At 43.2% G+C, this 15,567-nt stretch overlaps 1 protein-coding gene across 2 annotated transcripts in view; it reads right to left on the reverse strand.

The window, feature by feature from the left end:
• The window catches only part of SFMBT2 (Scm like with four mbt domains 2), a 287,695-nt gene that overhangs the window by 153,195 nt on the left and 118,933 nt on the right, over positions 1-15,567 (reverse strand). Inside the window, exon 5 of one of the 2 annotated variants that reach the window (XM_075599414.1) lies at positions 5,884-5,949. The exons of the other annotated variant lie outside the window; for it this stretch is intronic. Within the exon in view, the coding sequence (XP_075455529.1) occupies positions 5,884-5,949 (66 nt within the window). The remainder of the gene's footprint in view (positions 1-5,883; positions 5,950-15,567) is intronic. 2 annotated transcript variants of the gene reach the window in all.

Consider the following 15,567-nt stretch of genomic DNA (forward strand, 5'->3'; position numbering starts at 1 on the left):
TGGACAGACGTCCAATAAAGCACCATATACAGTATTTTATAAAAGTTCCTGGCGCCCAATCCTTGTTACATTCAAGCATTCACGCCCAGCCTGCACCTACCCAGCACCCTAAGCAGCAATATCGGATTTCCGATTAGGTATGTTAGGCCCGGGACAAGGGCGGCAAAATTTTGGGCCGGCAAAAATGTCCGCACCCACATACATTTGACGCACTCTCGGGCCTCATGGGAAGTCACTTACATATGCCGGGCGCCTCCTTTCTGCCGCCCTCCTCCTTCCGATTCACAGTGTCAACCGACGGCGCGCGTGCTACAGTGTACACTGGGACCGCGGCCTAAGTGCGATGGGGCGGCGAAATTCTAAATCCGCCACTGCTGAACCAGTATGAGAGGCTGAGCACTGCCATGTATATATTGTCAATGTGATGTAAACGCCTTTGGAGCCGGGTAAGGCGGGTTACACATATAACCCACAAAACTGAGTATAAAACCCCCCAATTATAAATGCATTGGTTACTGATACTGTATTGTTTTTCCAAATTCACATTTGTTTAAATCAAATACCATTACTGTATCAGTATGATAGTTATGTGGGCTTCAAATCAAGCTCTTCTCAGGCAGAGGGCAAGAAGTAGTTGTGTGCATATTGGTAGGAATCTGTACTGTATTTGGCTGCTGAAATACTCCAACTATATGATTTATCACTCTACCGCCCGAAACAAGCATGTCGGTCATAGAACTTGCCTAAGCTGAAACATATGGCTTTTGGCACTGATAAAAACTAGAGAATGTTGTATTTAATGATTATGGTGTATGAAGAGAAATATGTCATCAATATCTATTGTAGCCACATATCTAATCATTATACTGTTTGCTGTTAAACAGATTTTCAACATAATCATTATGTATGTAGACAAGATACATATTTATTAGATATTTTTATTCATGTATCCCATTGTATTTAATGTACTTAGCTGCATCATTGCATCATTGCATATATTGCCATGCTCAGTAGCACTCCTCTGTGACACTCATATGCTTATATATATATGTTGTGGTTATTTTGGAGGTTCAATAGGAGCTTATTAGGTGTCCAGTATGTTTTACAATTCTTGTTCAGCTAGTCTTGGCTGTTTGGAGGGTGGCAACCTCCTACCTAATTGAAGCTCACCCCCTCCCACATTTAAATGGTTAAGGGCTCACTCCATAGCATCTTCCACTCAGGGGAACTGGCTTGCTTGCAGTATGGTTGTGACAACTCTAATACAGAGTGCTTTTCCTGGTAATGTACAGGTTAATAAAAGCTTCAATCAGACTTAGAACTTTGCAACTAATATTGACAGATTTACTATAAATCATTCTTCCTGATATTACACAGGTTATTAAGAATTTATATTAACGTTAGGGACCCCTGAAATGTGGTCTGCCATGCCGTTGGCTCAGGGGCTTACAACAATTTTGGCCAAAAATGTCAAACTAAAAGACAATTTTACTTAATAGATATTTATACATATATATTTGAAACTCAGTAAAGAATACAGTGATATTAACCTGTTGTCTTTTTTTTACTAAATGAAATAAATAAAGTGCAATTTGCTGTAACTAAACTGTTTCTGACCATTTTTCAGCCAATAACACTAAAGGCAAAATGCGCAGAAATAATTACTAAAAGAACATTTTAACTTCATAAAACTTCCATTGGTTTTGATATAGAACTTTAGCTTGTCTACGTTTACATTGTTATAATATGATTTACATCCCTTCATATTCAATAAAAAGATCGGCACAAATGTGAAATACGGATCAAAAACATGGCGAAAGTAAAGCCCCAAAAATCTCATGGAATGCGATAGACAATAGGACAAAAGTAGGAAATCCGAAAAAGTTGAGCAGGATAGATTTTAAAAACAGTGACACTTTAGACCAGGGGCGGCCAACTCCAGTCCTCAAGGGCCACCAACAGGTCAGGTTTTAGGGATATCTCTGCTTCAGCACAATCAGTCCCAGCATCAGCATCAGACTGAGCCACGGTTTGAGCCACCTGTGCTGAAGCAGGGATATCCTGAAAACCTGACCTATTGGTTGCTCTTGAGGACTAGGGCTGATTACCCGTGCTTTAATGTATAATGTCATCAAATAATGCGCTATAACTTAACACAGTTGGCCTTGCTTTTATGCTGTTTTCATTCAATAACTCTAAGTAGTATTATTTTATTTTTTTTAAAGGCTATGATAAAACATCATAAACGGTGTGTAAAACCGGTTTCAGGAAATATGCCTGGTGAAAGATGTCTGATATGAGCGCATTGTCTTGGGAGCATCGGATATAACTTCCATCAACATATTTGGGTTGGTCTGATAAATGTGTCTGCTGAGCAGAAACTAATTGGTTTCCCCGTCATTTCACACCTAGCGAGGGCGTTTTAATTTGGAGTATTAGGAAGACAGCAGTATGGCTGAATATTTAACAGGTGCGAAAGATTACCATGTGCACGGCTGGTTAATCCGGTTCTATCACAGAGGCTCGGTGGAGCCCGTCGCCTACTCCCGAATGACACGGTATGTTAGGAACTACAGAGAACTTCCCCCCTTCCCCTCGTAGGTAAGGAGGCGCAAAATACTTTCTCCTTCTATTTAAATAGGATGGACATTCTCCCTAAAGTCCTATAAACACAGAAAACGTCAGGATCTGCTGGTTGGCCCTTTCCATTACAGCAGCGATCCCACCTTCTAGTACATTCTGTTTCGAGAATTCAAACCGTGGGGTCCTCCACAGCTGAACTGCTCTATATTTAGGTTCTGGGGACCCCCTAGTTGCCATTCTGGAAATCAAATTGGTCGCAAATCCCAGAGGTCCCCGTCCGCCAATATGAAAGCTGCCACAGACAGGATCGAGGCTTCCTATTGGTTGGCTGCAGGTCCCATCTTTTTACTCCCACAACCCCTAATGCAATAAGACCGAGACTAAGTCATGAGAAGCCCCTCATGTCATGGGAATTTTGCATGTTTACTAGCAGGAGATTGTGTTCGCTGTTCCATCTGAGCTTCATATGGACGGGCGTGACACATGCAGCCGTGATCCCGGAAGTCCAGTGGCGCTTGGGGGGAAAAGATGAGGTTCTCTAACACTTTACGCCCTTTAGTAAATGTTACATTCCATTTCATCAGATTATCTGCCTCTGCACTGCTTACTGTAAGCTCGTTATAGCTAGCAAATTCTTCTCGCATTTACTTAGAGCCTGTATGCACATTGTGAACTAGTCTATAAAGCAGGGGTGGGCAACTCCAGTCCTCAAGGGCCACCAACAGGTAGGCTTATCAGTATAGCCCTGCTTCAGCACAGGTAGCACAATCAGTGGCTCAGCCACTGATTGAACCACCTGTGCTGAAGCAGGGACTGATTGAGCCACCTGTGCCAAGACTGGGACTGATGGAGCCACCTGTGCTGAAGCAGGGATATCCTGAAAACCTGATGTTGGTGGTCTTGGTGGACTCGAGTTTCCCACCCCCGACATAAGGCAACCGTATTTGTTCTGTAGTTCCCTGTGGGTGCTATATAAATATAAAACCACAACGTCATACAGCACAGCCAGCTTTGAGTTCTCAACAACGCGTACTAGAATAAACATTCAAATACAGTAGGTCAAAACTACAGGTACGTTACAAGCAAACTATGGTCCTGCTGGCCATTTCAACACGCCATCGTAGGTCCCATTTGTACCATATTATGACTTTAACAAATGAGAATATTAGGGTCGTTTCTCTATACATCTAGAATATCTGATAGAGAGCGTGTGCTGGTATAAAAGGCTGTATCGGTATCACTCATCATTAAACTGCAAGCACAACACAGCTTGGAACAGCTTGAATAGATTATGATTTCATGGATTTTATTTCACAGTTGACCTTTTTTCACGCAAGTACCAGGATGGCCTGAAAGTAAAGATTTACAGTACTTGACACATGGTAACATGTCCACGCACTGTGCTGAAGTAACGATGCATCCTCGCCTTTAAATAACCATATAATTGCTCTCTAATATACTGGCAATAACTCTAGGCTAAAACGACCCATATAATAACACAACTAGCAATCTGAATTACACACGGCTATATTTCCAGGAGTGTCCTGTTTTCACACATTCCACAGCAGAACATTATAGATCACAAACAGAGCAAAGCACATTCCCAGTTTTATTGCAGCTGTGATCTACCTCACCAAGTATGTCCAATGCGTTAACCCAAGGGCGGACAACTCCAGTCCACAGGGGCCACCAACAGATCAGGTTTAAAGGATCTCCCTGCTTCAGCACGGGTGGCTCAGTCAGTGGATCAGTCAGCGGTTGAGCCACCTGTGCTGATGCAGGGATATCCTTAAAAACGTACCTGTTCGTGACCCTTGAGGACTTGGAGTTGGCCACCCCTGCTTTAAAGTAATAACGCCAAGGCAATACTTTAAATATTGGGAGCTAGATATTAAATACCGCATAACACTACACTAAGGTTGATATCCTTCCACTAAGCAATAATTCAAGCAGCAATTGAACTACAAAAACAGTGTGCTGGTCCCACTCATTTAAAACCTGTTTCTGGTATCTTCCTGGTGTTTTCCTTCCTGAGATACCAAGCCCATGAACACAAGGACCCAGGGCTGGTGTTAAAATGGACGCCCAATAACTAAATGAATGAAAAATAATCTCATCTCCTTTATATCTCGGAAAGTTTGGAAAATGTTTGGTTATTCTTATGGAAAAAATAATCAACCTAATACAAACTTTGTGGGTGTATATTGGAGCAGATTGCTGCTTTTTTATAAGAGACAAAATACAGATTGGACATTTTAAGGGTCTGGTATATTTAGAATCTGGTAGTGAACACATTCTGCTTCAATTTACTATGAAATGGTAAAACAAGCAATGGAAAAGAAAAAAATAACCGTTTATGGAAGAGGGACTACAGAAGGTAACTCATTACTATTTACCTGTTCACAACATGCAAATAACGCACGCTAAAAATAACCGCTAATAAGACTGGAAATATTACTATTTACTTCTCTACGTTGTCAACTTAAAAGAAAAAAAAAAGCCCATTGGTTTATCTTTCTTTAAAGGCAATAATTTGCCTATGAATGAAAGATCTGACTGTATATTTTACTTCCAATTGATTGGGAGGTTCAAGCACGGAAGTGTAATGTTGGTTGGCCATACTGGACAAACATTGAGGTTTATTATTAGGGTTATCCCCTTTTGCAGGCACCTCTAGGGTTAATGGCAAATGACCCCTTGTGCAGCTGACCTCGTTGCCTTGTGTCCTGGACCCTCTCTGTATGTTTTCCTAGTTCTGAGGCAGCCATTACTGCTCGGTGTATTGTTGCAACAAATGTAACTTTCTTGTTGGCTTCTCAGCCAGTTGCCTTGGCAACCCCTCCTGCCTTTTCTCAGTACGATGGGCTGCCCCTTCCTCCTCTTGCTAGTTGGCATAGTCCTAGCCTTATTTCCTGCTTGCCCAGGCTAGCATGCTTTCCCTTGTAGATCCAGCAGTCACCTCTCCTGCTCCTCTGGTAAAGTTATTGAAATGTACGTATCCCTATATCTTGCACTATCCCTGTTATTAGGGCACCCCATTACCTAGCATTATCCTACTGCCTTCCTAGCTCCCTTTCCCCTCCATTGCTCGCATGCCCAAGTGTTTTCCCCTCAATACCTTTTTGGTGTTGCCCCTAAATAAACACTTCAGCAAATAAGCTTACCTTGCTTGATATATTGAGTTAAGCTGCCTGTCTCCACTCACTCCAATAACAGTGAAAACCGTGTAGATGTGAGACATATACATATAAATACTATTGCTAAGCATTATTCCAGCATATCCTACATTGCAGTACTCACCGGTCGCCGCTGCGTTTGACACATGGAAGTGCTGCTGGCGCTGGCACACAATGGCACCTACTGCCGCTAAAAAGAAAAAAGAGTCCACATTTCAGAGACTTCTTCAGACCTGCCCGGCAAACTGTGGCAGAAAATACTGTACCAAAGCAACGCAAATACTGGGACAAAGTAAGCGGCATCAGAGAAAAGAAGGAGCCGTGCAGAACCCAGGAAAGTAAGCGGGGGGCGGGAGCGGCTTTGTCAACGGGATAATGATACAGATTTATTTGTTTAAAGGACAAAAAATACCACTTGCATCTCGTGCCATTTTCGGGTTTCTGTTGATGATGGCAGCAAACCAATGTAACGGGAGTTTCCTTTCTCGTACCATTTGCAGACAGTAAAACAGAAGGTAAATATATAAATGAGACTTGTGATGTACAAATGGATGGGTTGGTGCCATTCTGCATGTATTGCACATCGGGTTGATGCAGGTATGGAGTTCTGCCTGTGCGTTTGTTTAGTACAGGGCTGGGGAACTCCAATCCTCAAAGGCCACCAACGGATCTGGTTTTCAGCATATCCCTGCTTCAGCACAGGTGGCTCAATCAGTGACTTCGACTAAGCCACTGATTGAACCACCTGCACTGAAGCAGGGATATCCTGAAAACCAGACCTGTTGGTGGCCCTTGAGGACTGGAGTTGCCCAGCCCTGTTTAGAACCTGAATACAATGTTTTTGGTTTCAGGTGAGACATACTGTTATTTTGTTACTATGAAAAGTCTTATCTTTACAATCGTTACTAAGTAGCGTTATGCCACACACCCCTTACTGTACCAGTGCCAGAAGATGACTGACGGAATAGCACCATTTAGCAAATATGGGCCATATGCCGGGATTCAATGGCAGTTAATGCAAAATCGCAGTGCAAATAACTAGTAATTTCCCTCAGAGTGCCCAATATTTACAGAAGCTCGTCAAACCGTGAACAACATTTCATCACCCACAGTATGGCAGGCCGGCGAGTCTGATACTTTGCCTAGGAATAAAATGGGAGAAGATGCTAACAATATGGAAAAATACACCGGTAAGAAGATTGTACATGAGTGCAATAGGAACACATTGAACGGATGTGAGCCCACCTCCCCAGCAGTGCAAGACCTTTGCAACACTTTCCTGTTTGGGATTATTTGTTGCCAATGTTCCCAGCAGTTTGAGCTGTAAACTGTAACAGTAGTAAATGTTGCTTTAGTAATATTTATTTATTACAACATTTATATAGTGCCCTAATCCAGGGCGCTGTACATTAGTTAGCTAAATTTGCTTGGTTAGTGGGCAACGGTGGGGGTCATATATTTTATATTATAAGGATACATTGTACAGTAGCTGCTGAGTTACACTGACTGAAGGATTGATTGAAATGTTAGGCGGCCATTACGTTAGGCACACAATCAGGATTTTTACAGATTTATAACAGGAGCACCAAACGATTGGCAGCGTAGGTAAGGAAGTAGAATGATACATTGTCACATGCTTCACATACACAAATAATAAGAAGAAAAAGGGGGGGGGAATGTAAGTATGTGTGTAGCTTTAACTTGAAGTTTTCATTTTTACCAACATTTACAGAATAAATCATAAACGCCCTAAAAAATGTGCTTTAATCTGATTTCCATTTTTAAAGGCGATTTTGCATTGATTTGATAGCAGTTTAAGGAATGGGCCCCTGAGGAAACCTTGCAGAAAGCCCGGTGCCTGGGCGCCTGGGTTATTCTACCCAGCAACTGGAACCTGTGGACGTGTATCATTTTTGCAAACTGGGCATCTGAAGCATCATGGGACTTGTTTACGGAGCACTCTGCAGCCATCCAGCATATCAAAGCAACAAAAATGGCTGCCAGGTGTTCCTGTATTACAATATATATATATATATATATATATATATACAGTGTTCGACAAACCTATACATTTGCACGCCCCGGGCGAGTGGATTTAACATCGTGGCGAGCTCCTATTGGCCCAAGCAGCACACGTTTGGTACTAGGTGGCGAGTAGATTTTTTTGTTCGGCGAGTAGATTTTTTGGTGATTTGTCGACCACTGTATATATATATATATATATATAAACGAGGACCCAAAGTAAGTTCCTTTTATTTATTTTTCTACTCTGTGACAGATTTAAAAAAAAATGTTATATATATATTTTTTTTTTTTAAACCACTTCAAGAACAATCGCTGGGAAATAACTGACCCACGTGTCTCGCATCCTTAATTCTGTGGTATTATTTGTGTCAGTATAATCTCGCGTGTCTGTACCTGCGCACAATTTATATCCCCTGCACATAGAGACACGCACATTTCTGGGGGGCGGGTCTGGATCCGCCGCGGACCGGACAGATCAGTCCGCGGATTTCCGTGGATCGGTCTCGAAAGACGGCGGTTCCGCAATCCGCTGGAGGATGTTTACCAATCCCATCCACGGGTCGGATTCTTAAAAACCCACCAGTGGTTTGCTAAATCCGTGGACTGGATTGTTAAATCCCCCAGTGGATTGAATCCAAATCGCAGTTTTGGATTAATCCGCACAGATTGAAACTGGAACAAATCGCGGAACGGATTTTGCACGGCGGAACGGATTTTGCACCGCGGAACGGATTTTGCACCGCGGAACGGATTTTACACCGCAGAACGGATTTTGCACCGCGGAACGGATTTTGCACCGCGGAACGGATTTTACATCGCGGAACGGATTTTACACCGCGGAACGGATTTTGCACCGCGGAACGGATTTTGCACCGCGGAACGGATTTTACACCGCGGAACGGATTTTACACCGCGGAACGGATTTTGAACCGCAGAACGGATTTTGCACCGCGGAACGTACTTTGCACCGCGGAACGGATTTTGCACCGCGGAACGTACTTTGCACCGCGGAACGGATTTTGCACCGCGGAACGTACTTTGCACCGCGGAACGGATTTTACATGGAAAGCTCTGGAAATCCCGCACAACGCATTTTGACAGTTTCGCCCATTTCTACGTGCACATGCACTGTTCCAATTTACAAACCGGTCCGTCTGTCTTTAAGAGCAGCACATGAATCCAGAGGTCCGTGTGCGTGTTTAACACTCATTTTTTCACTTTCCCTCTTAGTAGATTTATTTTTGTATGTGATCCAACACTTAATATAATCACGTTAATATAATCACAGTTTTAATTTGCTCACTTTGCCACTGCACTTATTTACCTTGAGCAAATGTTTTATATCATTTTTGCATATTAAATCTATTTATGCTGCAACAGTTCTACTTATATTCCCTTTATTTATATTTAAGGGTTTATATACACACTTTTATATTTATTATTGCTATATTAGCGCACTCCCCATGTTGTGGTACATTCACAATACTGTGGGTGCTGATTCAGATGGTGCGCTCTTGTCACTGACTGTGGAAGAGGTGACGGTTAATAACCATGTTTTTTCCAGTTCAGAACATGTTGCAAACAGTCAGTGCATATTATCTTGCAAATACAGTCAGTGCAAGAGCGCGCTCCAGGAAGGATGTGTCCTACAAATAGAAAACTCAGCAATATTATCAGGTTACTTAGAAAGATTTCTTCACTCTAAAGTGATATTTGTTCTCATTTGTTTCCGGAGAAAAACAAAATCTGCTTTTTATTTTCTTGGGTCTGTTTAGCTATTGATTGCATTCAAATGACTTTATTAGCAAAGAACAAAAGCAAAAAGGACATATGTACTGTATCAAGGCAAAAGTGAAGCAATTCTGCAGCACAAGATGCATCAAAGAAACAAATACTATTGATTTCAAAGGGTCTTTTTTTCTTTGATACATACGGTGTAGTTATTTTGCCCCAGGAAAATATAATATATATATAATTATAATAATATATATGATTTCCCCTGATTAAGTCTTTAAACCAAGACGAAACGCGTAGGGTGGAGGCTGAAATATTTGTTTCATAAGTTCTCCTTAACTCTCTGGACTGTCAGCATTTACTATCTGTTATTATTGCTATTTCCATTTGCTGGACAATATCCGCCTACTTTCCCCGTCAACGGATCCAACACCACCCTAACCACCCTAACTCCTGTTACTAGTTTTAAATACCTGGGCATATGGTTTGACTCCCACTTAACATTCGGGATGCACATTGATACCCTGACAACCAAAACCTATGCCAAACTAGGTGTACTTTACATGAACAAATCCTCCCTAAGTCTCCTGGTCAGAAAGCGTATCGCACAGCAGATGCTAATGCCGATTATTGACTATGGAGACATAGTATATGGCTCGGCACCCCAAACCCACCTTAGCAAACTTGACACCCTCTACAATTCAATTTGTCGTTTCGTTCTCCAATGCAACTACAACACACATCACTGCGAAATGCTCAAAGAACTAGATTGGTCATCACTCGAGTCTAGGCGCAAAGTTCACCTTTCCTGTCTCACCCTCAAATACTTTCTGGGCAAGCTACCTGCCTATCTGAACAAGCTCCTCACCCCTACCACATGCAGCACCTATCACCTGAGATCAGACTCCAAAAGACTGTTCCAAGGCTCAACAAAGTATCCGTCCGTTCCTCCTTCTCCTACCGTGCACCCCAAAACTGGAACAACCTACCGGAGACACTCACATCCACCACCAGTTTAAGTTCTTTCAAAACTAAGGCCGTCTCACATTTTAATCTGGTCTGTAACTGTTACATAAGCCTATAATATACATCTTCTCTAACTGTGCATGCAATGTTTTGTATATAATGTATACCCTGTTCATTTATGTAACTGTATTTGTAACAATGTATTATTTGTCATATTAACTCTGTGCCCAGGACATACTTGAAAACGAGAGGCAACTCTCAATGTATTACTTCCTGATAAAACATTTTATAAATAAATAAATAAATAACACGCTGACGTCACGCTCGCAGTCTCGCGAGACTTGAGGGATCGCAAGGAAGAAACTGGAGGCAGCCGCGGACGCATCTGATACACCGCGCGGGGTCTCGGCATTCCACGTGGAGCTAGGACAAACCGCCACACAGATCAGCAGTGAGGACAGGATTGTGTATATCCTACATGCCTGTTATACCTGCTACTTTGTAAGTAGCTTCTATCTTTTGCGCAGTTAAAGAATACAAGCGTACTTCACCATATTTTGCTTCTTTCTTATTAGTTCGTCAATTGTCCCTAGTCTTTTTCCCTGATAATCTGTTACGGTATATACTTATCATTGTTTGCGCCTGTGTTTTTCACCTTTTACATTTATTCATTACTATTGTGTATAGTTTTAACACTGTGGCAGCATCCATTGATACATTTTCTTGTTATATTGTTTTAAATTGCGCACTTAGTTATTTTTATAGTATATATATATATATATATATATATATATATATATATATATATATGTGTGTGTGTATATATATATATAGTTCAAGAAGATGGCCACACACACTGGGTGAAGTGCCTTAGAAGGCCGTTGTGGTGCATGGTAAAGGTAATCGGAAATAGTCAATTTATATCACAAGTAATCAATAATACCAGTGTAACACCCTCTCTCCCCCCCCCACCCCTCATATGGGAGACCTGCATGTTACGTGTGCTCTGGTGCTGGTTAGCTCACCTGCTGTGTGCCAGGAAGTCTGAGTCTCAGCGGTGGTAGTGGGAATAGCAACGGGACATATCAGTACTTCCTTGGTGCAGCGCCTGCATCCTGTAGGGTAGCTGCCGGAGGCAGATAATATCCCCTGCAGGAACCCCCTTTTCCAGTAACGACACCGGGAAGGAGAACCGTTCACCTTTTATTTGGCGGGCCAGGACCCGACTCCATCTCTTGCAAGAAAACATTTGCCACATATGTCTTTAGTACAAACTTTAGCAACACCAAATATTTGTCTCTGTGCTTGTTATGGGGCAAACTGTCATCCTGACATATTCCCCTTTAAATGTTTAATGTCGGATAGTTATCGGGGTGCAAGTTGTGCTTTAGTAATATCCCATTTTTGGCTGTTCCTTGCATGCAAAAAATACCACAGAAAAAAGGCTTAAAGGAGCAATCCAACGGACAAAACATTTTTTTTGTAACATAGAATTGAAACAGGGGGTCTCCGAAGCTGAACCCCGTTAATTGCGGCACCGGGCACCCCCTGCTTCCTGGAGATACCTACCTCCGAAAAGCTCCCCGCGGCACGTGGGCCAAAAGGACGTCGCCTCGGATGCAATGACGGCTTCCTATTGGCCCGCAAGCGGCTATCACGTGATCCTTGCTAGCGAGCCGGAGTGGCTCCCGACACCCCGTGCAGAGGTGTGTATCTCCGGAAGCAGGGGGTCCGGAAATTAATAGGGTTCAGCTCCGTGGGGATCCCCCCCCCCCCCCCGCTTCAATCCTATGTTAAAATAAATAAATAAAAGCATGTGCCCGCTTGGCTTGCCTCTTTATAATGTACATAGCAGGACAAAGTAGTACAGTTAGACTTTGGGGTTTATGTATCAAACAAAAGAAGAGCACACACAAAAAAACCAGCACCGCGCTGATCAAAGCAATACGTCAATTACAAATAATAGAGAATATAATGAGAAACTTTGATAAATAGCCCGTTATAACAGAAAGCTAAATTGGACAAAAGCACAGTTATTTCTGTAAAACAGATGGATAAACGGAAGTGTATAGGATAAAGACCAAGGACGGGCAACTCCAGTCCTCAAGGGCCGCCATCAGGTCATGGTTTTACAGATATCCCTGCTTCAGCACAGGTGGCTCAATCGGTGGCTCAGTCTTCGACCTGCGCTGAAGCAGGGATATCCTTAAATCTGACCTGTTGGGGGCCCCTTAGGACAGGAGTTGCCCACCCCTGATATAGCCCCAATTAGTAAGTCTATGTACAAAAACAATGTTGTGGAGAGACCCCCCCCCCCCACCTCCCATTACTTCTGCAGATACAACTTCTTGTGGAACGCGTCCATCCTTCAAAGCAGCAACCATTCCCCACCCCCAAAAAACAAGTACAGTGTATGTGTGTTTAATGAGGCTGACCCCAAGAGCCATATTGTTTCTCCCGGACAAGAATTCTTCTAAGGACACAGCCCCTAAATGTCACAGGATCATCCCTTGTACCCATCACCTGTAACCACTTATTGAGCAGTGGCCAATACGGTATCTTATACAGTAGGTCTTTGGATATAATACACTTTTACATTGCAGTATGGCTTGAACATGCTCTATTCTGTATATCCTCTAATATATATTCTCATACATATTGAATGCTCATGAATTATTTAATTATTGTATTTATATTTACACTGTTTTCTCTGTATTTTGCTTTTTTTTTACAGTGTATCTCTGAAAGAGAATCTCTAAGGGTGTCTGTTGTTGGCCATCCTCAAAAATGGTCCAAATGGAAACTGAAGCATAGATCAATAAGTCGTCACTTTGTATGGTGTGTTTACTGCTTACTTACTGGCTACAGACATTAACCGTATACAGTGCTTCTGCTTTCAAGTGATTTCTATTTATGGAAACACTGTGAATCAATTCCCTCGGTTAGAGGTTAATGTATCAACACCAACAAATCTGCGTCTTGATGCGCTGCTCTATTTTGCTTACAGTTTACTGCGAAAATGTACATCTATCTGAGTTCCCTTGCAATAGTGCCCAATGTCAGAAGGTGTCCCTGGTAGGCCTTAAACCCTGGTCATTCTCCTTCCTAGTCTGGAGTTCTCCCAGTCTGCTACTGACCACTGCTACTGACCACTGCTACTGTCCACTGCTACTGACCAGTGCTACTGACCACTGCTACTGTCCACTGCTACTGTCCACTGCTACTGACCACTGCTACTGACCACTGCTGCTGACAACTGCTGCTGTTCTTTGTTAAGAACTGTCTGAAGACTGCTGATTACTTGGCCACTGGCAGCTTTCCCTCATCTTCCCTATATAATCCTCCTGTTCCTCATTGTCTGTTTATTGTGTTTTTTTCCGGTATGACAAGCTTGTGGCCTCTTTGTGTCTTTGCTGTTGCTGTGTACCAGACACTTTCGGACCTCACTTTTTGCTTGCCTCTATCCAACCCTGACCCTAGCCTGTTTTCTGACCATCACTACCCGCCTGCAAGCCTGCCCCAGCCACTCCAGCCCTGCCCGTGACACCCGATCGGCACTATCACAGCTTTACGAATAACCCCCAAAAGAGTTTTGTCAGACTCTGTGCCTACATTAGCAGCAAATGACACAATGCATTATTCTGATAAATGTAAATCAAATGTCAATAAGGCATTCTACATACCTGCCATTTTTAAAGGCTTCAGGGTGGACTTTTAGTGATGTTTTCCACTTACGTCCAAACAAATACATAAAAGTCTTGTTATAGTATTTTTTGAGCATTAGCATAAAAAAATAACACCACTAAGCCAAAATAATATTCCACTTAACAAGTTGATTTTTTTTTATATGGAATTAAACGCAGACATATTATTCCTGCAGTTTAAAAACGATCTCTAAGGCAGAACTCAGAAAGGCTGCTATGTCCGCACTCTTGCTTGCGTGCGCACCTCCGCCGCGCGCTCCTGCAGTCCAGCGATCTGTGCTCAAACTGCAGGAGTTGGGTCGCGGCGTTTGGGGGTGTGGCGGAGGGGGGGGGGCGTAACGAACATGTCACAGAGCTGGTTCGCCTTTATTGGCTGAACAAGCTCACGTGACGCGATTGCAGCCCCAAATTTCAATTTGGGTTGCGGCGGCAAAATGTCGCAGCGTCAACGCTGTAGTTTGCTGCCATAAGCAGTTTTTAGTGTGACAACTGTTATCCACTAGCCTCAAAGAGTGGCAAAAGTGCATGCGCACGTAAGCGCGCGCACATAAGCGCGCACGTCGCATAGCATCCTGTCTGATCTGGGCCTAATAATGAACATGCTGCGTCTTTACACACCAGGGGTCTCAAACTCAGTCCTCAAGGGCTACCAACAGGCCAGCTTTTATGGATGTCCCTGCTTCAGCACAGGTGGCTCAATCAGTAGCTCAGCCGAAGCAGGGATATCCATAAAAGCTGGCCTGCTGGTGGCCCTTGGGGACTGAGTGAGTTTGAGACCCCTGTTATACAGTTTCTGTTGGTATAGACAGTAGCGGATTTCCCATTAGGCCCGTGCCTAGGGCGGCAACATTTGGGGGTGGCAAAAGTTTCTGCCCCATGTGCATTTGCCGCGCTCTCTGGCCTATCGGACCTAAAGGGGATGCACTCACATGTGTCCTGCCGCATCCTTGCGGCCGCCCACTCTATCTCCTTTGGAACCCTGCCCCACACCTCTGGAACGCCCCTCCCCTCAATACCCGACTAACACCCTCTCTATCCACCTTTAAGACCCACCTAAAAACACACCTGCTTAACGAAGCATATGAGTAGCTCCTACCAATTAGATTGTAAGCTCTTCGGGGCAGGGACTCCTTTTCCTAAATGTTACTTTTATGTCTGAAGCGCTTCTTCCCCTTATGCGTTATCTGTATTATTTGTTATTTATATGATTATCACGTGTGTTACGGCTGTGAAGCGCTGTGTACATTAATGGCGCTATATAAATAAAGACATACATACATACAACCCCAACGGGACGTCACATGGCGTCTCACTGCCATGGCGTCGCGACGTCAAATGGCGTCATGATGTCGCATTACCATGGCAACGTGACGTCCGGC

Source organism: Ascaphus truei, chromosome 5, assembly GCF_040206685.1.
Source record: "Ascaphus truei isolate aAscTru1 chromosome 5, aAscTru1.hap1, whole genome shotgun sequence".
Lineage (NCBI taxonomy): Eukaryota > Metazoa > Chordata > Amphibia > Anura > Ascaphidae > Ascaphus > Ascaphus truei.